The following is a 25,609-nucleotide window of genomic DNA, read 5'->3' as shown; positions in this document are numbered from 1 at the left end:
AAAGGCCGAGAAACACACTACAATCAGATATGACTCCTAAGCCAGTGCTCAGAAGCATCTTGCTTCATTAAAATTGAAACCCAGAAATTCTGCTTCTAGGCGTGAATCCTCCAGATAACCTCCAAAATGTGAAGAGAAGTAGATACACAAATTTTTGCTGTGTCGCTATAATAGCAACAAATACCAGGCACTCGTAAATGCCCAAGAGATGACTGGTTACAGAAATTATGTCGTATCTCACAGAGGCCACAGGGTACCGAGGCAGAGGAGGGATACAGAAACTTAGGACAGACAACCGTCAAGTTGTACATTTTAATTGACAATTTTTACCAATAAAAACAATTTGTTACAAAAAGGGAATTTCTCTATACAAAATAAGGATTGTTTTCTTTCATTCATTAAGAGAATCCACTATCATGTCTTGCCTTGCCAAATCAAATCTCAAATAGCTGGCTTAGCCAAAATTACTCCAAAAAAATAGGTAATCCAGACAAGATTAATAAAATCATCAGCTTGCTAAACATGTTTAAAGAAAGAATTTAATGAACATTGTGCCTTGAACTGAAGAATTCTAAAGAATACGTGTCACAACCTTTAGAAAAACTACTGTGCTCAGGCAGTTGAGTTGCTAAGAGGGCGTATGAGAGACCCCAACTCACTCACCGGGAGAATCCTCTTCCACATACAAAGAATTCACACCCTTGTATGACTGACGACTGCACAGGCGACACCATAGGAATAATTGCTTCTAACATTTTACAAGCAAATTTTATTGTGGCCACAGGTCAACAACAGAACATATGACAGTTAAGGTTTAGATTCTCCCCACCTCCTATTTTATCATATAAATTAAATATGGAGAAAAACACACAAACTTTATTACAACTGAGGAGCTGTTTTCAAATCCCCTCTTCCTAGGATGACACACATCACTGTTTAAGAGTGGGGCAAAGAAGAGCCATCCTGCTAGCACACAATGTTTCCTGAAAAGAAACTGGATCAAAATGTTCAAAGCCTTCTTCGTTGATTAAAGTACGGCAGCCACTCAACACTGCTCCTAGCAGTCTGCTTTCGGAATAAAAACATAAAATCAGAAACTGTGTGAAACACTGCAGCCTTCCAAAAACTTTATTTGGTGACAAGCCTCGCTCTAATGGAAAAAGTCCACCTATGAGAAACGAGTGGTGGGTATTTCAGCTGGTCTGATGTACATTCGTGACTCAAAATGATAAAGACCCTCAAACACAAATGATTCTAAAGCCATTATAACCCCAAATTATGTGACTTACTTAGATGCGCTATGTTAGCTCTTAAAATATGATCTATGTACGTAGAGAGGAGCCGCACCTGCCTCACAATTACCTGAAGCACGTGGCCGAGGGGGACAGCAGGGAGGGGGAACCCAAAAACTGACAGTTTAAATAGGGTCTACGGTTCTCCCCTCCACTGTACTCACAAACATATCCACGATGAGAATGAAATGCAATCGATGCCCAGGAGCCTCCCTATGACAGCATCTCCCTGTGGCAAATGTGATTTGGGAATTTCTAGCACAACAGTCCAACTACTCGGGTACACACCAAGCCAGTAGCCCTCCCTACACACGAGATGCAAAGGGATTATGCTCACCACGGTTTAAACCCAGCCCGCGTTAGATGCAACTCCACTATAGTTTTGATCATTTAAATCAGGAAAAAAAAAATGCCTAGCAACAACTGTCATGCCTCATTAACACCAATCTACGGCCCTCACTGACTCAGTGGGGCTTTTTTTTTTTTTTTTTTTTTTTTTTTTTTTTTTAATAAAATCATCTGAAGAGGTGGCATGTGGTAGCAACTGATATCAGGTCACAGCAATTGCAAAAGCTGAGGAAAAGCTCTTCATCCGCTGCTCCTGTCTTCTCCCCTATTGTTTCAGTTCTGCCACCAAAGGGGAAAAAACGGGTGCGAACAAGTTCTCTGTGACCCAGCCTTGGCAAAAGTCAATAAATAAGACAGCTTGTCAAAGGCAGGACCATTTTAAGGGCAACCTCCTCTAGCTGCAAATTTGGGAGCTGGAAAAAGTGGGAGGGAGGCCTGTGTGTAAGAAAGAGGTACGAGTCCCTTTGACCAGGATTTGGTGACCCAACTCCAGATGCCCAGGTTGGTGTCAGCAGATCAGGACCTGCCAAAACCCATTATTCAGACAGAAGAGGAAGAAAAAAAGGACACCAAAAAAATCTAGTCAGTTCTGAAATTTGCACAGTTGACGTTTGTTCTTCGTAGCAGTAAGGACTTGAATGAGAATCATGAAACTTGAGGAACACTTACATTTTTCTTCAGGATTTAAAAAATGCTGTCTTATACTGAAAGACTACATTCAGTGTGGGTCAGGCCCCACGGTGTTTGCTAGAATTCGGTTGTCAAGCACACTCAGCGCTGGGAGAAAACTTCATCTGAGCAGACGGGCTGGTGGGCAGGCCAGAGGCCACTCCTTCACTGGTCCCCAAGTCGAAAGCCCTGTCCCCAGTTGTGTCTCCCACCTCCACCATTCTGATCAGCAGCTCGCCTCATACTAGCAGGGGGCACGCCAAACCCGGACACCCCTCCTCTCCTGCTGGGCAGCCAGCGGTACCTGTAGGGGGGGAAGGGGACAAAAAGAAAGAGAAGATGATAAAAGCACTTCCACAGTTATCAGACCATTTAGCACATCCCCCTTTCCTGGTGGCCCCCAATCTGTCACACTGAATTACATTAGTCTGTGGCCAACGGGAAGGCTGGAGGACAATGTCTTATTTGACTTGCCTTTTCAGCACTGAGCTCAGGGCCCTGGCCACAGAAGGCATTCACTTTTCAGGTTTCTTAAATTGACTTAAGTTTTCAGCTAAATTCACACTCTAAAAAAAATTATTTTTCTGACTATAAAAGTAATTAATGCAGAATAATATGGAAGCAAAAATATTATTCCCATAAATCCAATCACCAGAAAAAAGTCACATATATATATATATTATTTTGATATATCTAAATATGGATCAAAGGATACAAAATAAATTCACTTTCAAAGGACAAGTGTGCTTGAGCCCCACATGGCATCTCTGCGGTGCAGCTGGGCTCTGCATCTATGACAGGGAGCCTGGAGAAGGCGGCTCTGTGTCTTGGAGTTCTGGGTATGTTTTTAACGTTTATTCATAATCTGCCCTCCAACTGCATTCTTGCCATCTCACAGATGGTGGGAAAGTTGAAGCCCAAAAAGGTTAGCTGACTTCCCACTTCACAAATTCATAAATTAAAAGTCACAGAACAGCTAAGAAAACTTAAATAAATCCCAGGCTATGGTCTCAGTTTTTCCAACAATTTCCCTTCAATGACTATTAGTAAACTGAGACTGTGTTTATTTAATCTACTTCTCGGGTCCTAAAGTTCAAAATTTTGCTTGAAAGCAGAGACCATGATCTGACACCCCAGTTTAAACCCTTCATGGCACCAAGTGCAAACCGTGAGTGGTGACTGGCCCACAGCAAAAAGCCTGCAGAGGAGACAAAACCTTAACATACAAGTTTCCCATACACAGGGCACTGCATGTTTATAAATTCATCTCATCTTCATAACAACCCTAAGAGGTAGGCATTACTGACCCCCGATAAAAACGGGAGAATTGAAACAAGACTGAGTAAAGCTCTTCCAAAGTGACAGGATTCAAAGGTAGGCAGGCAGCCTGGCTCCGGAGTCTGCATCCTGCATCTTACCGCTGCAGGCGGGACACACACAGCGTGATGCAGGCGACAGCAGTTAGTGACTGCAGCCCTCACTCTTGATGCGTTCATGCGCCCTCCCCAAAAAGAAAGTGAACCCCTTTTTAAACAGAAAAATAACTGCATACAGGAGAGGATCTGTTTACTTTTTTAAATGTAATGCAGAATAGTGATATATCTTAGAATTCTGTAAGTCACATCTTCCCCTTTAAATAAATACAGCTGTGGCTTTTAAATCACAATGTATTTCCAAGCGCTGGTTTCTCAACATCCACGATGTTCTGGTATAATAGTATTCCTTCAAAGTATATAATATACTAGAACACTTAAAAAGGCAATGATAGGGCTGTCCCGCTTTGCTTCTTACTGTAAGACAATATGGAAGCCATCTCCACTGTTTAGACAGATAGTGAAATTAAATGCAAGTAATTAGTATAAGACCCAATTACACATAATCAACAAAAATTTATGGCAATTTCAAAGCAGTTACTGCTTTTGCAAAGAGCTACATTTTGTCATCTGAGCTTTATGCAAAATTTAACAGAAGGGCTTCCACCAACAGAGAAAGCTCAATTGGAAGGTAGGCTTCCAGCGAGTGGTAGATTTTCCCACTAGAATCTTGTATACTTGGTTGCCCACAATTAAGAAATATCTCCAAACCGCTACGTCAGAATATGGCCATTTAAAGTAAAGTAACTGTTGGCTGCCCCCCAAAGTACCAAGTTTTTTTTTAATGATGCATCTGCCATCTGACTTGATAAACCTAGATCAAAAATCCAAGCCTGCTGTCATTGCATGTCCTTTGATAATTGGAAAGCAGATTGGTCATTTGTTTTTTAAGCCTGGAGGCAACTCAAGGCTCAGAAGAGAAACAAGTTTCTTTTTATGCTCTTAAAGAAAAGAAAAAATACAACAATAATAGTGTACTTCTGTTTGTATATTGTATTTCACAATAAAAGTCTTTCAAAAACCTATCCTTAACCTATACTAGGAGGTGGGGAGTTGGGGTGAGAGGGCTACTCAAGTTTTACTGCCCTCATGGACCCCTTGGAAGAATGACAAACTGCAAAACATTAAAAGCAGCAAAATGTGAAAAGGGGTTTTTATTTTCATTTTTTAAGCTTTCAAAAGCAAGCTGTGATTGCATATTCCCAGTTGGAGACTAGGCGTGACTGTCAGGCAGGCTGTGACACCCAGGTGGTGATTTCACTGGTCCCTTCTTCCACAGCCTTTCGCTTCATGGACAGTGGTCACACTTCTTACACGCAGAAGTGTGTCAGCACCTCTTCTGGCTCGTCCGCAGCCCCAGCTTCAGGAACAAGGCTAAGAGCTCGCATTTCCTGAGTACCCACTACTGTGCTCCAACCTCACCTCCTGCCGTCCTCGGAGACGGGCCTTCCCCCCAACTTACTGACTCACAAGCTGAAGCTTAGTGGTTTTACTAAGTGACTTTCCCAGTCCCAAAACAGGTAAATAAGGGGAAAGGGTTTCCCACCCAAGTCTGTCTGAAAACCAAAGCTGTGCCCTCAGCCACTCAGCCTCCTCACTTGAGTAAACCCCAAAAGCAGACAAAGAACAAGCACATACTCACAGGGTACGGGACTATACAAACCTCAAGTCTCTCATTTTTAACTTTGAAAACTCCTATAAATATTCCCACCTATAATTTTTCTTTTCCACTTTTTTCCGCATTCCCCCTCCCCCCATTCCAGTTCAAGCCATTGTTTCTCAGTCTAGTTGTGTATGACACTGCTCCCTGGTCCATCCTGGTATTAGGAGCCCCGTGCTTCCCCAGGCTGAGGCAGGTCGCCAGTCATCGGTGGGCTGCTCACAACAGACCACACTGGCCACTGGCCTCTCATGGCAGCACACAGCAGCCCACGCCAACCTCCGGCTGCTCACGGCAGCCCAGCTCCAGGGAGAGCCGTTGTTCACAATCTTAGCTGCAGAGGGCGCAGCTCACTGGCCCATGTGGGAATCGAACTGGCGACCTGTGTTAGGAGCACGGCGCTCCAACCACCTGAGCCACCGGGCTGGCTCCCCACCTATAATATTTAGCATAAAAATGTTTTCCATTATTCACCAATGAGCTAACTTACCCCCTTTACCCTTCCTCGGCCAAGAATCTTGGGTAAAACTGATAACCCTGTTCTCCTGGCCCATCGCTACACACTTGGAGCTGCACCAGCTGCCCCACCTGCCCAGCAGAGCCGAAAAGCTCCCACGATGCCTGAATCTAGTCTCAGTGGCCCCTGGCTGGGTTCCATGAAGAAGACAGCTGTGGCTTCGATCCCTGGCTTCCAGCAACCGTGTGACCAGGGCAAGTCATTTGTTGGCTCACATTTCTTCAGACAGAGAGGTAAATCCTATTTCTCATGGAGTTCTTATCAGGATATACAAGAACACATGCAGTCAAATGACTGTTAAACAAGAGAGGGGAAAAAACACTTACAAAAACTGAGGCGTGGATAGAAAATTTCTTCCTCCCAAGTCCATTGGGTATCTGAACATTAGGAAGAAGTAAAGATGTCCAACCAGATTTCCAATGAGCTCATTGATTACCCTGCAAGGATAGAGCCAAATCAGTTTAAAGACATTCAAGCAGTAAAGTGAGATGCAGCAAGTTCTTACTGACAGCACAGGGAAGAGATCCCGCATGGCAGCCTATGTCTGGTCCCTGGGAGTCTGTGACAGCGCCACAATGAGCCCTTTTGTGGTCTGAGAGGCAAATGCATTCTGGGGGAGAAGGGAAACCAGTCCTGCTAGACCCATGGGGTCGGCGCTCAGACATCTGCCCTCGGACATCTCTTTCAAATCCCAGCCCATCCTCAAGATATTGCTTTCACTACTTTCTGCCTTAAGAGTTGGGGAACTTGCAAACTTCTGAATGCTTCCAGTCATGAATACTGTATTTGAAAACAATGGGCAAACAACGAAGGCCAGCAAGAAAAGAGAAGCATGGCAGTAAGGAAAGGAGGGGCAATAATCGCCTACTCCCCATTCCCGGAACCACTGAGCACTCTTCCTTGCCTCTGGTTTCCTTGAGTATAAGACATCACAGAGATCATTTCAGAAAGTTGACCTTCACCTTGTAATCCTGAAATAAGCATTGACCTTCTTCAGTTTTCCCATGGCTTCCACATAGGCCCCTTCAAGGTTTTATGGAGCCTTACTATTACATGTCCTTCTGTCTTCACCTGCGATGTGATTCCCAGCAGGGAAAATCAACAGTGCAACTGCTCCCAGATCTGCCCTTGTGGGTAACAGGGGAGACTTATCAAGCTCAGAACTTGTGCTCTCAACGGAGTCTGTTTGCTTGATTCATTCCTTTCTCCCTATCAATATGCAGGAGAAGTTAGGACCACACAGGGCAAATATGTCAGCTCTATTAAGAACTAGTACTATAAAATTCTATTAAAACATGAAAAATATTTTGTAGTATGAGAAATGGGAGTTCTTAGAATAGTTGCATGTTGCTGTCCTTCTCCTAAAATTCTGACTGGATGTGTTAAAGGTTTTCCTAAGTCTTAAGTTCTAATGCCAGACTAGAAATCTGACCTTGTTTGGCCAAAACTTCTGTACTATTAAACCACTTAAAAAACTACTTCCTATCTGAGAATCTGCATTTCTGTGACTGTAAGCAGTTCCCAAAGCATTCTGAAAATGCCTTAAGAATAAAAAACATAGTCACTTTATGCATAGTTCTTACAGGAGTCAGCTCAGACACAGATTACATCTATGTTTGCTCAATCTGGACAATGATCCATAAATGAATATTTATTCAAAAACACATATACGGAAGCATATTGTAACAAGGAGCTAACAACAAAAAATCATTCAATAATAAATGCGCTTAAAGCCCTATAATTTAATCAATTACATCAAAATAAAATTATTTTGTAAGTAAAAGGTTCCAATGCATCAACGTTGAGATTCTTTAAAGTTTCACAAAGATCAGAGAAGGAAGACAAAGAAGAACGGAAGTCTTCCAAGGATTAGTTTCCAATTAAATAAACCTAGTATCACTTACGAGCCTCCAATGATATAGTTGAATCCAAGGATAACCCAAGGTAAATAACAGGCCTAGGAAAGAGTAGACACAAACATGAGTAACCACACCTAAGAGAATACTGCTGCTAAGGGCTGCAATGGGTACAGACGGAGGCACTGGCAAGGGCTTTATATAAATCCCTGGGAAAGTCACTGCAAAAATGTCTCAGATCAATCTAGCATCATTCCTACTGTACTTAAAACTTCCTATCTAAAATTACACATATTCATATATTAGTAACGGGAGGGACAGAGCCCTGCTGAATTAATATTAACAAATAGCTTCAGAAAGTAGCTGAGTGTCATACAGATGATAATAAAAACATCGTCTGTATAGAATCACAGTAAGACTCTAACCAGCAAGTTGTTACCAATAAACTGAAAATACTCCATCTTTTTAGGTTCTCTGTTTACATATTTCACAAAATTATTTGAATTTTTATCTCTTTGCACATTAATGTCTTAACCTAATACTCTCCCAAACAAGATGGCTCTCAGATGAGTTCAACATGTGAAGCCCTTACCAGGTTTGAGACAGCATACGAAGAGCAAAAGGAGCTGCAAGGAACTTTACAAACAGTAAAGAGTTCTACATAAGTAAGTGGAAGGCAGAATGTGGTACGTACTAAACAAGGAACACAACATACTACAGAATCCCAAAGGGGAGATGAATTCTAGGCAGGTGACTCAGGAAATACGTTCAGGCTCAACTCAGTCTGGGACAGGGTAGGAGTTACACGAGGAGAAAAACAGAAGACGTTACAGGTGGAAACTGTGAGAAGGCACAAGAGGAAATACTTGGGGGCAAAAAAGCCAATGTTTCAGCTAAAATGTAAAATATGTAACAGGGAGTAGTAAGAACAGATTTTAAAAGGGGGTGGGTTCCACGTGAGTATCTTTCCTTCACTTTGTCTACCACACACACACACACACATACACACACACACACACACACACACACACATGCACACGCGATCATTCGGGGATGGTCCCGCAAGCCTGAGATACACAGGGAGTGGGAAGTAAGCAGTCTGTGTTGGCTGGAGAAACACAGGGGACTGAGCAAGGGAGCCGGGCCTGCGGAAGGTACACTGCTTTGCAGTGACCTCTTCTGGACGAGTCCGAAAGTACATCTCTGGGCTGAAGAGAGGGACTTCTGCCAAGGCAGACGAAAAGGACAACTTCCCGACTAGGTCCAAGTACCTTAAATCGTGTTCCAAACCAGAACGATACAATCATGTCTCTGTTCAGCTGGGCCCAGACATACAGCACGGACATGATGAGAGGAATCATCAGCAACTGTAAAAGAAGCGACATTTGAAGACGGGGCTCCAGAGGCCCTTGAAACAGGCGTCGTGTCAATCCGCCATTTTCTTACCTCCCCTCCAAATTCTCACATGACTATTCAAAAACCAAAAAGGGACTCAACTCATCAGAATGATAAATTGATCCTTTTAATTTATCCTACGATGTACACTACCAAATCCTATAATAAAATACAACCCAATTACATTATTTTAGATGGATTCAGCTCTATCAGGGTCAAGCTGTTACCTGAAAAAAAGCAGGCCTAAAGCTTCAGTTACTGTATATTCTCAATTTTTTAAAAATGTGTATCTACATACATGCATAGAAAATGCGGGATAACCGTCATTCTCAATGTTCATACATGATAAGGAAGCCAGAAATGAGTAAGAAAAGTAATGGTTTAGCTAACTCACGTAAGAGCTTCAGAATGAAACAGCTGTAATTTCAAAATAGCCCATAATTAACCACACAGCTAACGCAATTTAAACCATCAAAGGCCATTAGTAGTCATATGAAACATAAAAAGGACAAATAGATAGTTCCAACTTACCTGCATGTCCATTGCTAAGCCAGTAATCTTGGTTTGGAAAGTTAAAGATCAGACAGCAACAAAGTATTCTGCCCCGTCTTCTGAAGGAATACACTTTTCTACATTTCGGGTTGCTTACAACATCCCAGAACACAAATGTATCTAATAATCTTCATTACAAATATTCTAGTAGGCTGTACGATGACAGGGAAAGGTAGAAATTAACCGCTTTGGCACATGGCTCAGTTTGGGACCTTGCGTCCTCTTTTTGCCTTGCGCTGCATGTTAGCATGTCTCCTTCAATTAGAAGATGGAGATGCCTGGGCCCTCTGAAACCAAGAATGGTTCTACTGACCTTCAGGGCTCCACAGCACGGTTGAAATCCGAAACAATTTTTTTTTTCCTTCCCTTCAAGGAAGAGAAAGGGCACCCAACGTGCCCCATTTTCTGGCTCCGGGCCAAGTGTGGATGGAAGCTAAGCCCCAAAGCAAGTTTGAGCTCAGCAGCTCGGCACAGGGCTGGAGCCATCACGTCCCTTTGGAAATTCTCACCATCTGGAAAGGTCCGCAGCTGGAAGGTGGCTGACGGCTGTGGCTGAAACACAGCGGAGACACGCTGTGTCCTTTCCCAGACCCAGGTACTTACAGAGGGACTGAGTTACCACTTAGGACCCCAGGACTAGGACAGCAATGAAGTCAGAAGAGGATGCTGGCCATAAGTTAACTTTCTGATCAGGACCAGATTTCAAAAGCTGTCTTAGGGCCCGACTCCTTTTTGTGCTGCAGTCAAGCTGTCACCCATGAGAACACAGAGAACTGGGAACAAGAAGAGGGAACGTAATAAAACTCAACCAAATGTGGGAAAATCCTCCAGAGGCGATGGTAAGAGAATTCATCCCTCTGTATGATTTACTACAGCTTTTAAAAAGACCTTTAATTATTTTTATTAACTGCAGTAAACAAAGATGCAAAGACTGTAATTTGAAGAGTCGTACAGAACACTGTCTGTTTTCCCAAATCTGAAAAAAGGTTGGTTTATTTCTGGCCCAAAATAACAGACTGAAGGATACCACGATGCAAATCCAATTAAAGAGGAGCATGAATAAATAGTCTGCTGGCCTCCCATCAAAAGCTCCTAGAAACAAAAAATAAGCCAAATGTCAGGGTTCAGAACTTCAGAACAAAATAAATCACTGCTATGTAGAGAAACACTTCAAAACTTCGAGAGGAAGCCACCATGCGAATATTTTTAAATCACTCCTTTCAAATAAAAGTAAATTTTTAAAAATTATCTAAAACCATGTCTCAATAAAATCCCGAACTCAGTCACCTGGTAAGGCTAACCTGTGTTCTCCCAAGTGAATTCCAGTAAGTGACACGCTCTGATGACCACAAGCTAAAACAGACCCAGAGGGAGGAGAGTCGATTCCACAGCTACTGAGGTGCCACCCGTTGAAGTCCCTCACAGTCTGTGGGTCTTCCTTCGTGGTTCTCATCATGATCTGATGACATATTTGTGATTACGTGGGTAATCCCTTCTCCCTCCACTACAATATAAGTTCTGATGGGCAGGGTGGGGTGGGCAGGGGGACAGGGGGACAGCCCACCTTTTCCATAGCCTCCGACTCTGGATCCTCATACTGTATCTGGAGGTAGAATGGGAAGACCTATACCCCCTTTTGACGGATGGGAAATGGTTACATGAGCAAAGTCACAGGGCTTGTTAGAAGCAGAGTGAAATCTAATGACTAGTTTAGTGCTCTTGTCACTACACCATATACCAGGCTGTCTTACACTGGGCAGAAAAAGCAACACAGACCCAGCTCTCGCTTCTAAGAGTGAGTCCTTGTGCCTGTGGTTGGAAGACTAGAAAGAAGAGAGGCAGAGAAAAGAAACAAACGAATGTAAGGTCACTCTCGCTCAAGCAGTTACCTTCCCTCCCCACCACACCCCATCACAATTACATGACATATAGTCAATTAAAAAAAAAAATCTTAACAAGTGGCAGAAAAAACATCTATCTAAAAGAAAATGGATTTCCAGCAAAAGTCTCTCCTTGTTCCCTTTTTTCTCCCCTGGTACCTCAAGGGCACACTTCAGCTACAGTGTTAGGACACTTACTGGTAGGGGATCACTACGATGAATCAGAGCTGAAATTCTAACAAATGTTTCTGAATTGTAATAATAGTTTTGTGGTTTGGGCTTTGTGATTTCTAAGGATTCTTTCAACTGAATACTTAAAATACTGTAACCATATACACAATGGTATTTTATTATTTGGCAAGCTTCCAACGAGTAGGAATTCACAAATTAACTGGTCTCAAACTGTGGGCATCCAGTTCACATCAGAAAACTTATAAATAAGCCAACACTGCTATATACTTAATTTAGCCAGGCAGGAAAATATGCAGGTGGTAAACATTTTGTCAACATGTTATTTTGAAAACTGTGTGGTGGAGAGAAGACTGGGAGTCGATAAACCTGGGTTCCAGTCACCTCACACAGCTTTGTACACTTTGGGTCATCGTCACCTCTCCAAATCCTTGTTTGCTTGTCTGTGAAACCTTATTTAAACGGCAAGTTCTCAAAAGTTCCTCCCTATGGGGGTAACAACTGAAAAATAAAAACAAGTCAAATGTCCATCATCTGATGCCCAGAAAAACAAAGCACGATAATTCCATACAATGGATTCTTATCTGGCAATAAAAAAGAATATGTACTAATATATGCTCCACAGACAACCTTGGAAACACTGTGCTAAGTGAAAGAAGCTGGTCACAAAGACGACCTATTGTATGATTCCTTGATAAGAAATGTCCAGAACACGCTAATTTAAACAGGCAGAAAGTGGTTGCCTAGGCTGGGGGTGAAACGGGCTTGAATACAAGTGGGGAGCGGCTGCTAATGGGCACAGGGTTTCCTTCTGTGGTGATGAAATATTCTATAGTTGACTGTAGTCATGATGGTCATCTATGAATATCCACTGAACTGTACACTTTAAATGTTACGTGAATTGTATGTCAGCAAGACTGTTTTTAAAATGCCTCTCACCTCTAAAATTTCCAAATGTTCTGTGATTGGGTAGTGGGGAATAAGGGGCAACTTTTAATTAAAGCAAATGAAAACAGATCAATGCCTAATAATCCTACAGACTTATCCTAAGGTGTTACAAATTCGTTATACTACCTGACTAGGGAGTAGGGATAGGTAACTGGGTTCAAAAACTTAAGTAACCAAGAGAAGACAATTTTCAAATAAAAAGTGGTCATGGAATTATTGTAAGTTAGGTTTTAATAACCTATTATGTATTACTTTTTGATTATTTTTATGTCTTTGTATTTCAGAGGTAAATATCAAACTAGTTATGGATGAAATGCTATCATGTCTGGAACTTTGCTTCAAACAATCAGGGCTAGAAGAACAGATGTGGATTTGGATAAAATAAGACTGGCTGTGAGGAAACTGTTACAGATGAGCGGTGAAAAGGAGGTTCACACTAATGTATGTTACAGTGTGGGTGAAACCTGCAAACATTAGGCTAAACGAAAGAAGTCAGTCACAAAACGACTCATGAAATGTTCCATACAGTTAAATCCATACACACAGAAAACAGATTAGTGGCTGCCAGGGGCTGAGAGAAACGGGGCGGGGAAAGGGAGTGACTGCTTTGGGCTTTTTGGGGGGTTTTGAAAATGTCTGGAATTAGATAGTGGTGATGGCTGTACAACATGGCAAATATACTAAAGACCACTGAATTGTACCCTTTAAAATGGTTACAACAGTGAGTTTGATGTCATGTGAATTTTATCTCAATAAAAAGAGAAAAAGGTTCATTAGCCTTACTCTCTACTTCCATGCCTGAAAATTTTCCGTAATAAAAATTTAAAAAACAGGTTATGGATCACCCACACTTAATCTAGAGTTAACTACCTATTGATATAGCAGTCGGACAGTTAAGTTCATGAACTTTCCACCGTGCGTGTGTGTGTGTGTGTGTGTGTGTGTGTGTCCATTACTCTAACAACTTAATCCTCAATTAAATTATATCAAAGGGGTAAGAATGCTAAGCAAGTCAGTATCACAATCAGTCCAACTGAGAGAATGAAAACCATATATTCTGGTGGATTTAAGAATCAAGCCTGTGATATGGCGGTGAGAACTCTGTTGTCAGTCTCACCCCAGCCACGTTTATTCCTCAAATCCCGTTTTTGCTCCCTAAAGGAAAGGGTCTAGGTCCCTTCCAGTAGCAACAGAAGTCTAGGCCTGACACTTTGTATTAATATAATGATTTCTTTCTTTTTAAAAAGCACCTACTAGCAAATGCCAATTTAAGGAGAAATTATATTTGACACATAAATGCCCATCCTTCTATCCCTGCAGTTATGAGACTGATTTACAATGTTCAAACTGACAGATTTAAGGGTAGCTCAGAATTCTCTACGCTGAGCTAATAGGCAGCAGGTTTATAAAGTCTCTGAGATCAGCCAGCCTTTTCAAAAGCATTATATTCACATTTTGACACAGCAGTATCAATTTATTGCTTCTCAGTATAAGTAACTCGGAACAGCGGAACAGCGTATAAGGGATTCCAGGAAATAAATAACAGTATAAGGGGTAGTAGGAAATAAATAACAATCAGTAGGAAACTTTGTAAGAAAAAAGGTTTTTATTAAAAAGCTTATCCATAACATGGTATAGGTAGTCACGTCTGATAAACTACCATATTACTAAACCCCAGTTATATATTTTAAAGTTGCATGTTTCAATTGCAGGGAATAAGCTGGGCTTTTAATTACATAAGGCAATGTTTTTCGACCCCAATCTAGAAGACACAGACACTTCAGCCCAATTGTGCACTGAAGGGCAAGGACTGCTGTATGACAGAGAAGAGCGAGATGTCAAATTAAGTGAGAGGCACACAGCTCAGCCACTAAGGTCATGGGCAAGATGTGTAAACCTCGGTCTTACTCTGTTTTGTTTTTTTACCTATAAAATGGGGACCCTGCTACTTACACCTTATGATGATGTTGTGAGGATTAAAAATCAAATATTCTAAATGCCTGGCACACAGTCCTGGCACAGTTACCACTTACTGAACACTTACCATCATTATGCCATTTCTGTATAGATGCTAACAGACCTCAAAATTCCTCCAACACGTAAATATACAGATTAGCAAGCTGGGCAGAAACAATACTTAAAGCAACTATGGATAACATACCTGTTTCGAGTCGTGTAGAATACTGATATAAGAAATATAAGTTGACCAAATAAAGAAATCCTGTTCCCGGACCCACAGGGAAATAGAAGGTGGCGGTGATTGGCCTCCAAATCTGTCCAGATCAAAATAAACACAGCTGTTAGTTTCTCTAAGCCTGGTTAACATTTTTTTCTTTTAACTAAACAAAATTAACCCTTGAAAAACATTCTCTTCGATGATGAGAGCTACCAAAGAGACACCACCAATATCATTCAAGAAAACAACTGAAGAAAAGTTCGTATCAGTTACAATCACATCAATTTACAAATTGATGGAATACAATGACATCAAAAATAAGCAATAAATATTTCTAAACAAGTTGAAAAAAATGAGCACTATAAAAATATGTGGTTAGTCTCTACTGGGAATAGGCATTCAGTTAAGCCTGTCAAAAATGAATTACAATGACAATTTCCAACAATACAGTAATTATCTCTATTTAGGAAAATAATAATACTCGGATCACAAACCTTGTCAAAAAAATGTCATATTCAAAAGGTAGAAGTGAAATAGGAATTTTTTATCCTCCCCCGCAAAAAATGAAAGAAATTTCCACAGTGAAAAGTAAACCTCTCTCCTGATCCTCAATCTCCCAGTTTTTTTCCAGCAACAATGGATCAGTTTCTTGCATTTCTTTCAAGAAATAATAGTATGTGTTACTATTATTCATTCTATCTTATGCTGTACTGTCCTATATCTTGTTTTATTCTCTTGAAAAAATATTTTTATTGCCTTCATAGTATGTCTTTTATATGGACATCTGAATTTCATTTAAACTGTTACAATGCCACGATGAATATTCTTGAATATCCTCTTTGTACATGTACGTAGATCAATTCTGTGAGTCAATCTGCCAAATCAGACATTTGCATTTCATTTTGGTCGAGTCTGCCAAATGCCTATAAAAATGTTTAACCAATATATACTTCCTCCGAAAATGTAAATTAATGCCTGTCTTCTCTCCACACCCCCACCACTCGATGTATTTTATATTCACCAATCATGTTTTAAAAACTTTAGCATTTCCTTTCTTCATTTTTCTGCTAGATTTGCATTTCTTCATATATTATGGAAATTTCCATTTCTCACTGTTGCAAATATTTTCTAGTCTGTCACCAGACTTATGTTTTGATGGTACTTTAGCCATACTTCCACATGTGACAGTTTAATGTAGGCAAGTGTATCCACCATGTACCATGTTCACAGGAGACTTCTCCACGCCAAGAAGATAAAAGTGCTCCCAGTTTTACTGTAGCACATTCAAGGTTCACGTAAGGAGTAAGGAAGACCCAACTTATTCTAGATGGTCACTCGGTTTTCCCAATCCTATTTACAGAGTAACCCACCCTTTCTTCATTGATTTGAAAAGCTACTTTTATCACCCTTTTATATTAAGGTCTACTTTTAGACTACTCTGTTTTCAATTGAATTCCTACACCAATACCAAGCTATTTTAATTTCTAGTTTTATAGTATGTTTTCATATCTGGTAAAGTTACATAATTAAATAATTCCCCTCCCATTTCTCTTCCACATTGTCACAATTTTCTTGGCTACTCTCAATATTTTATTTTTCTAAGTGAACCAGAACCAACATCTTTATTACATCAATGTGACATTAATACAATTCCCAGCTAGGAAGAAGTCATTCCTAGCATTTACAGTTTTCCGTAGAACTATTGCTTTCTATCTCCTTATACGCAACCACCAAAGCTCAACTACCTTACTATTGGTAATATTTGAGCTTCTTGGGCTTTCCAAGTAATGAACTCTACCTATAAATAAAATTTTGTACTTTATTCCATTCTTGTCTAATTCACTGGCAAGTGCCTCCAGAACCATGTTAAGTAATAGCGGCTGAAATAGATGGGTCCCCCAGACTTTTGAAACCCCAGTACAATGCTGGCTTTTAGCTGAGAGCTATGTGCCTTATTGCACAAGCTCGAATGACAGCCACTGAATCAAGGAATTCCCAAAAGTGGGGGAGGCTGTCCAAAGAAGCAGGAGTGGACAAAAGTGAGGGAAAATTTGGTCTTGGAAAGATGAGGACAAAGTGCCAAAGAACCGTAAGAGCACAAGAAATGGACGATACGGCTAACAACTTGGGTGTGGCTGGAAGGGAGGACATTAGTGGTGGGGCCTGGCCAGACACAGAGCTGACAAGTTACATCCTCTAAGTAATATAGGTATGTGACCCTCAGAGCTTAATTCCCTGCAGAGGGAAACGCACTTTACACACCCAAAATGTGACTTTCCAAGAACTGTATATTAAACCAGTACAACAAACTTGGTTAAAATTCATTTGGCTTACTCACAATTTTACCATGGCAACAATATAGTCTAACGGAAAGAGCCCTGGAAATGACTTGAGAAGACTTAAGACTTAAGTCTTAGCTTATAAAAATGTTCATTTCTGAGCCTCAACTGCCAACTGTAAAAGGGGAATGGTATGCTAATACTTGCCTTACTTTGGCTAATGGTTTAAAAAATAAACAGTATGCTATTCTGCCCATTTCCACGCCCTGACTCAGGAGGTGGGTTTTGTAGATGAGGAAACTATGAGAAAAGGTTAAATCATCGCTAGTAAGTGGTACAGCCAGAAACTTGACTCAGCCAGCCTGACTCCAGACTTTATGATACTAAAGCCCTGTGTTTACAACGCCGCTCACAAGTGACATCATTATTATGAGGTATAATTACAATCAGTAAAACTGTTCGGTACTACTTATACTTATCATCCTGATATAATCCTGATTCTTCCTGCTTATGAAAAGCACTGGGCGTGAACCCCAGAAGCTTGGCTCTTAAGTAGCCATGGGGCCTTGGAAAGGTCTGGGTTTGGAGGTGTGTTACCCAGCACCATTTGTCCTATGAATCCGACCTTCCTTGTCTCACAGACTTTGTGAAAGGTTGGAATTAAGAGTTGATTAAAAAGGCGTTTGGTGAAAAAAAAAAACGTGTGGGTGTACGACTATTATGATCTTTTAGGAGATGCACGCTGACCTGATTTTTACAAACACACATTTTAAACTGCCCCCATATTACTGTAAGTTACTCAAGGCCTGATTTTAGAAAAGAAACCTCGGGGTTTTTTTCTGATTACATTTTTCACTAACACTGACAACACGACACTATTTTTAGCCACTGTGTGCACCTGTTCTTTGGAAATCAGTGTCTGTCAAAATACCTCACTTCTTTTCCCCCGTTCATTAAGCCTACCCTTCCGTTATGCTTGCTTTCACTGATCTAAGAGTCTTATTATTTTTGTATCACTTTAAAATCATGATTTGAAAACACCAGGAGATAGCTGTCTCTTCAGAAGGACAAAATGTTATATAGTATTTCTGAAATCCCCATTGAAGGTACCCAACTAAATCCCCTCCTTTCCTCTAACTGATATGTAAACAGTTAGGATTTAAAAAAAGGCTTTCTTTGCAGGGCTGGGAGTACTGGATGCATGTTTTTAGCCCTGGAAAGCCTTCATGGACCCCAGGACTGCAAGGCTCCCGTGCCAGAAGAAGCGGAGGGAAGCATCTCGTTTTAACCTCACAGCAATCCCAGGGCCAGAAGCATAATCACCCCACCTTTTTCATGAGGAAAGCTGCTCCCTCATTAGAGTTTAAGCAATCTCCCCAGAGTCCCTCACTTAACAAGAGCAAGAAGCCCATTTGTTCACTGCCATATTAAGACCTTCAAAAAACATACGACGTTGTTCTTTAGTTAGTAGTCCAACAACTTCGGCTGAGAGACTGTTTCGTTCAGCCATCCTTGAACTAAAATCTCCCGAACAATCTGCTACTGAGATAATTACAAATGCCATCCAGAATGTAGAGTGGGGGTTTTGTAACTATCAAAGGTTTTTCTGAAATAATACAGATTAGTTGATTTGGACTTCAAGTCTACACGAGTCACCAAGCAATTAAGGAAGAGCTCCCATGTGCCACACATGCTGATGTCAGAAACTGTCCCCCCCCCCTTTTTTTTCTGGACACACTAGGTAGGCAAGAAAAACAAATGAAAGGCACTCAACCTCAATCGAGGACTTTAAAAGAGCTATTACAAGCCATTAATTCTACTCCTAGGTGTATGCTCAACAGAAATGCATTCCGATGTTCACCAAGACATGTTCCCAGCAGCACTATATTTTCTAGCCCCGGCCAAAAACCTCCCCCAAAGGTCCACTGCCAGTAGACTGGGCAAATAAATGGTGGTCTATTCACACAAAGGAACAATCTGGGGATGAGCAACTATGACCTCATGCAACAACATGGGTGACTCTCAAAAGTAAGTTGAGAAGAGGCTCAATACTGTAGTATATACACAGATGTTAAATTATAATGTTGCACACCTGAAACTTACATTCTATAAGCCAATGTTACCTCAATAAAACAAACAAGCAGATAAACAAATAACAGGAAAAAAGAAAAGTAGAAGCAGATTTCAAATCCTGAGGCTGGAAATAGAACAAGAAAGTTTGCTACCATTCCTTCTATCGAACACTGTACTGGAAATCATAGCCAGTGGATGGATGGATGGATGGATGGATGACGGTCTAAGCTTAGAAAAGAAAAAAAAAGAAGCTAACACAAAAGAATACACATGTATGATTTCATTTATAGACTGTAAAGAAAAAAATGGCAAAAACAATCTATGGTATTAAAAGTCAAGCTAGTAGTTACTTTTGGGAGAAGCAGTGACCAGAAGGGAGCAGTAGGAACATATGGGGGTGCTGGTAGTATTCTGTTTATTGATCTGGGTGCCAGTTACATACATGTATTCAGTTTTGGAAAATTCAACAAGTTATAGATACATAACATACACACTTTTCTGCTTGTATACTCTAACTCAATAAAAAGTTAAAACAAAACTATGGTCTAACGGGAAACCTTAACTACGGATCACTGCATAACTAGTATAGACAGGACAACTACGGAAAGATTTTAAAGCTGTACTACATACCAAAAGCACTTGCCACTCAAGCTCTAATCCAAACCTTGAGGCTACTTCTATGTATGCTCAGCTTACAGACCAAGTTCAGCCACCTTCCAGCTTTGTGTGTGCTTGTCTCTCTTCCCCAATAAACTCTTTTTTTTTTTTTTCTATTAGTTTCAAGTGTACAGAACAATGTAATAGACATTTCACCCCTCACAAAGTGATAACACCCCTCCCCAAATCTACTACCCCTCTGACATCGTATATATCTATTACAATTCCATTGACTCTATTGATCTAGCAATTCCACTCTTAGGTATCTATCCAGAGAAATCCAAAACACTAATTCGAAAAAATATTATATCTGCACCCCTATGTTTATTGCAGTGCTATTCACAATAGCCAAGACATGGAAACAACCGAAATGTCCATCAGCAGACAACTAGATTAAGAAACTGTGGTACATTTACACAATGGAATAGTACACAACCATAAAGAATGAAATCTTACCATTTGCAACGATATGGATGGACCTAGAGAACATTATGCTAAGTGAAATAAGTCAGACGGAGAAAGACAAATACCACATGATCTCACTTATATGTGGAATCTAAAGAATAGAATAAATGAGCAAACTAATCAGAAACAGTCTCAGAGATATAGAAAGCACAAATTGGTAACCCAATAAACTCTTAAATCAATCTGCTAGGGTTGCTATCATGCGTTAAATGTGGTAACATAAGCAAAAGCTTGGCAAATAAAATCACCAGGCCCAATCACAGGTCTGGTTGGTGACATTTCTTATTATTCTTGAAACAAATTAGAGAAACTGAGAGTTCACATCTTCCCATTTAAGTCAGGATGCTTTTAAAGGGACAAAAAATAGGACAATAATCCAGCAGTTGCATTTCAATTTCAATTACAAATTAAAATTAGAATCTTTCTGCCCACAGAAAGAAAGCAGTAATGAGAGAATTATTGGCTAATAAATAAAAATGACATTATTTTTTAATAGATTTTTTTACCAGACTATTTACTGGGCATTTTTCTATGCCCAGTAAATGTTCTATAAACATTTTTCTATGTAATTTATATAATAGAGACAGGCAGTAAATAACATTTCCTCAATTTGAAGACACTCATTTTTGTGTTAGGATGTCTTATTCTCAATATATTCATTTAATGTAACTTCTACTTTCCTCCCCCTCCAAAAATTTGTATTAAATTGATGGGACATCTTATAATCAATGGAGTCAGAACAGAGTTAACTCAGAACAGAGTTAATGTGGCATTAAATTAGCCCCATTTTTTGGTAATGTTCTGCTGCTTGCTCTGGGTGCTGGTTATATACACGCATTCAGTAATTAAAGAATTGAGGCTCAGAAAAGATAAATAACTTGCCTACGGGCATACAACTAGTAAGGAGCTGAGCCAGGACTGCAGACCATGACTCAATTACTTGAAATCCCAACTACTCTAACAGAAAAAGAAAAAATAATTTGCTATGACTGACTGGGAAGAAGTCACCCTCAAAACTGTTTTGTTAAACATTTAACTACTCGTATGTGTTTTGGTAGATATTATGCAAAGAAGTTAAACGAGAGCTCAGAACGATCTTGAACTCACTGAGATAGAAACCAAAACTGCAGCTGTCTATAAACTGGGGTAACACTTAAACTGGGGTGACTGTGGGAGCTGAATGAGATAAAAGATGGAGAAGCACAATACAGATTTAAGAGGGTGATGTTATTTTGTCCAAAGAAATTAAATATCACTGTGGAGGAAGCCCTGGGAGACAGAATCTCAGAAACCACCAGAACAGCAAGAAACGACCTCTCTTCTAGTTCATCAGGGACCATTATCAAGACATTTCATCATCCTGAACTATTTGATTGATGGGTGTGAAGCATGAGGAACTACAAACTCTGGACAACAGAAGAATCGCCGCTCCTATGTTTCTACCTATCCAAACTAAGGAAGTAACATTTTAAACTTTGGAGTTCCAAATCAACGAGCTAATCAGAGGAAACTCATCGATAAGGAGGAAAAGTCACTTTCGTCACTTTCAACGGGAATCCACAATTCTAAATCCATGTTTTTTTAAGCTGTTAACTACCCAGCCTCTAAGGAAAAGATGAGCCTTTAGCAGAAAGCACACCACCGGCTGCTGTCCTCACACATGAGCCTCTAGATGCAAGGTTTTCCTTCAGCTGCTTCCTCCACCTGGAGGAACTTATTTGCAAATGAAAGCTAAACTTGTCCAAAATGGGTAGGAGTCACAGTAGCAAGAAGGTATAAATACTGGTCCTTTCACACCTGGGCAGTCAGTACACTGTCCTGCCTCCCCAGCAGCGTCTCCCCAGTTTCAGGATAACAAGCCCCAAGAAACAACGCTAGCAGGATGGGAAAAATCATGGAAGGTGTGACATGAACGATGACCGTTTTAACACTGTACACCTGCGGTCTGATAGAAAGGCTTTCTTATTTTACTCATCTGACTCGACGACAAGCAAGCAGGATTTCGCAAGGAGGTTCAAACAGCCCGTTTTGACCAGGTCCATCTCACAATGATTTACAAGCAGGGCTCCTCATGCATGCACCTCAGTCACCATGCCACCAGGCACAAACTGCCCAATATTCACTGAGTCAACACATATTTACCCGAGCAAGCAAGGAGAGAACAGCATGAAATTCTGGCTGCGGGCCCCAACCATACTCAAATAACCAACTGCTTAACTTCTTAAGTTAAGCCAATAGTTAACTTCTCCACTTGGATGCCTAAATAGCATCTCTAGACTGAGCATGGCCGAGACATAACTCTTTATGTTATGTTCCCCAAACCTAAGCCTCCCGAAATATTTCCAATCTGAGTACAGGGCTCCATCACCCACTGGGAGAACAATGACATCTTCTGAGTCCTGCTTCCTGCACCCATTCCATCCACCCTTCACATCCATTCAGCTGCAAGCGTGCCCACTCCAACTCCCAATCGACCCTCTTCTATCCTCACAGCCATCTTGGCCCAGAACACCATCTCTCTCACTTTCTGTCTGGATTCCTCCCTCTCCCACATCCCACGTCCATCCCACAGATCAGTCAAGGGCACCTGGGCCGTCCTTGTTTGAAGGCTCCAAAGCATGCCTGGTGACTCTGCAATCCAGTCCAAACCGCAAGGCCCTATGCGAGCAAGCCCCAGCCCTAGTTTTGCATCCTCGCTTTACTAAACCCACCCCGGCTATCTCTGCGTCCTCAGCTCCAACCCCATCCCTACAGCTGACTCTGTCCTCGCTATCCAGTCTACTTTCTGTTTCTAGCACCTGCTTCTAAGCTTACTATTCCTTCTTCCCAAAAGATTGTCCCTAGAGCCAGATCTTCCCAAAGATGGCTCCTCATCATCCAGTTTCAGTTCAGGTATCTTCTTTGAGGCTTTTCTGGAACACTCTATCAAATGATACACCCCTTAAGTCACTCTCTATCACATGCCTCTCTCATTTTCTTCATGGGCAGCTGGGACCCTTTCCAGCTTATTCACTATTGTACCTCCAATTATTTCCACGCATTCAACCCACATGTAAGTACCTGCTATGCCAGGCACTATTCTAGGAAACAAAGACAGTGGTCAGCAAGGGAAGACCTGGCTCCCACAGAGCCGTATTTTCTGAAGGGAAATGGACTAATACCAAGCAAGGGGTGATAGCAAAAACCACTAAGGGTAAGGGAGACACAGTAAAGGATGGGTACTATTTTATGTAGGGCAATCAGATAAGACCTTGCCAGTAAGATGGTAAGCCATGGTAAGGAGGTAAGCCATGGTTAGCTCCCTCAAACAGAGAAATACTATGTGCAAACAGCCCTGGCGGGAGATCAAGAGACCAAGTCAGCTGCCGGAGCAACAGCCAGGATTCCACTGTGGAGCCTAACGTGGAAGACGGAGAGTAGCAGGAGAGGAGGGCAGAGAGGGAGCAGAGGGCCTTGCAGGCCACTGAAAGGACTTGGATTTTACTCAACGAGTTGAGAAGACATTGGAAAGTTCTTGGCAGAGGACTTACAGGAGACTTGATTTATATTTTAGAAGGATCACTCCAGCTGTCTAGAGAAAAGATTGAAAGGAACAGGCTGGAATGAGAATAGCTAGCAATGGAGAATGAAAAGTGACTGTATTTGGGATATACGTCTAAAGCACACAGAATTGACTGACAGATTGTGGGCTGTGAGAAAGAGAAGTCAAGGATGATTCCATGACTGTTAGCCTGAGCTCCTGTAACAATGGAGTTTCTATTTACTTCTAGTGCAATGGGAAAAGGGTATGCAGTTTGAGACATGTGAAGTTTGAGGTGCCTATCCGTCACCCAAGTGCTAATTTCAAATAGATGGCTGGAAATCAGGAGCTAAATCTGAACTAAAAATACATGTTATTTGTATTTGAGAGTCTTCAGTTTATAGAAAGTTTTCAAAGCCATGAAGCTAGACGAGATCACCTTTCAGCTGTGGAGCATGTAAAGAAGGTCCTATAACTGATCCTTGGGGCTCATCATAACATCTAAAGGTCAGGAAGACGAAGAAGCAGCAAAGGAGACTAAGAAATAGCCAGTGAAGAAGCCAACGAGAGAGTATTATCTACAGGCCAAGTTATGTGTTGAAATTAATGTCAGCTCTTCGTATCTGACCTGCCACTGATCAAAGATTTAAATCACAGAATCCAGTGAATAAAGACAACCTCCAGAAAACTAATATTCTCTTGCCAGGAATGTAAATCTGGATTGTTTCCTTCACGCTTAAAAAAATCACAAGGCCTTCCATTTCTGGAGCAATTAACTGTGTACTCATTCCTTCGTACATACAACCACTACGTGCCAGACACTAAGTCAGGGTCTGGGAGAAATGCATATAAAGAAACTCACTCTTTGCACCTCTGACCTCAAATCACTCCAACAGGAAAAAAAAAAAAAAAACTCCACTAACACAAAAGGAACTGAACTGGATGGTTAGGTAAGTTGACAGCCTTACGCCACCCACGTGGCAGAGGTGAGAGGGCACCTACTCCAAGTAAACGCAGGCTGCTAATCACTAGTAGAATAGACTGTACAACAGATTGACGACTGTCACAGACTTCCTTTCCCACTGCCTCCTCTGAGTGCAGAGGACAGGGAGCACAATCTTAACAGCAGGACTAAATCAGTCCCTTCCCACCCGGCCAAACCCACGTCCCCACGCCTCCAGCTCTCCAGGCCCTTGCTCCAAACCCTCCGGCCGCCACCGCGCCCCCCGACCACCGGGCCCCGCCCAAAACCGCTGGAGCGGCCGCACTACAAATCCCAAGAGGCACCGCGTGTCCTCCACATGCTGGTCTACGCTACGCCACCGGACACCCGCTTGGGACCTGTAGTCTCCACTCTCGCGTCGCCGGGCAGTACCTGGAAGCGGTAGAGGAAGGCTTCGGGCCAGAGGAAGAAGTAGGCCGGGCTGATGAGGCCGAGTTTGCCCACCAAGGGCACCGCGACGGTGGCGGCGAACCAGTAGCGCGTAATGCTCGGGATACTCCTGAACCAGTCCCCGATGTCCGACATCTTCGCTTCTTAGGTGGCCAGGATGCGCCCCGCCGCCCGACTCCCCGTCCCGGGCCCCTCACGACGCGGCCGGCTCTGCGAGTGGCAGGTGTCGAGGCGGAAGCCACTCGTCGCGGTGCAGAAGGCGGAGACCGGGGGACGTGGCGCCACCGAATTCGGACCAGCGAGGGAGCGTTCGGAGGCGAAACTTCCCCTTCCGGCGTTACCGAACGACGTTGACCAGAAGTCCCGC

At 41.8% G+C, this 25,609-nt stretch overlaps 1 protein-coding gene across 1 annotated transcript; it reads right to left on the bottom strand.

The window, feature by feature from the left end:
- Window positions 1–298: 298 nt before the first annotated feature.
- Window positions 299–25,609, bottom strand: DERL1 (derlin 1). Its single transcript, XM_019718189.2, has 8 exons — window positions 25,225–25,609; window positions 14,841–14,952; window positions 10,690–10,754; window positions 9,642–9,668; window positions 8,987–9,082; window positions 7,764–7,816; window positions 6,186–6,296; window positions 299–2,613 (listed from the first exon to the last, which is right to left on the bottom strand). Exons 1-8 carry the CDS (start codon window positions 25,375–25,377, stop codon window positions 2,475–2,477), a joined length of 756 nt encoding a protein of 251 aa, XP_019573748.1. The 5' UTR covers window positions 25,378–25,609; the 3' UTR covers window positions 299–2,474.

This window comes from Rhinolophus sinicus, linkage group LG12, assembly GCF_036562045.2.
Source record: "Rhinolophus sinicus isolate RSC01 linkage group LG12, ASM3656204v1, whole genome shotgun sequence".
NCBI lineage: Eukaryota > Metazoa > Chordata > Mammalia > Chiroptera > Rhinolophidae > Rhinolophus > Rhinolophus sinicus.
The sequence above is the reverse complement of the archived record's forward strand: the minus strand, read 5'-3'. Positions and strand labels throughout refer to the sequence as shown.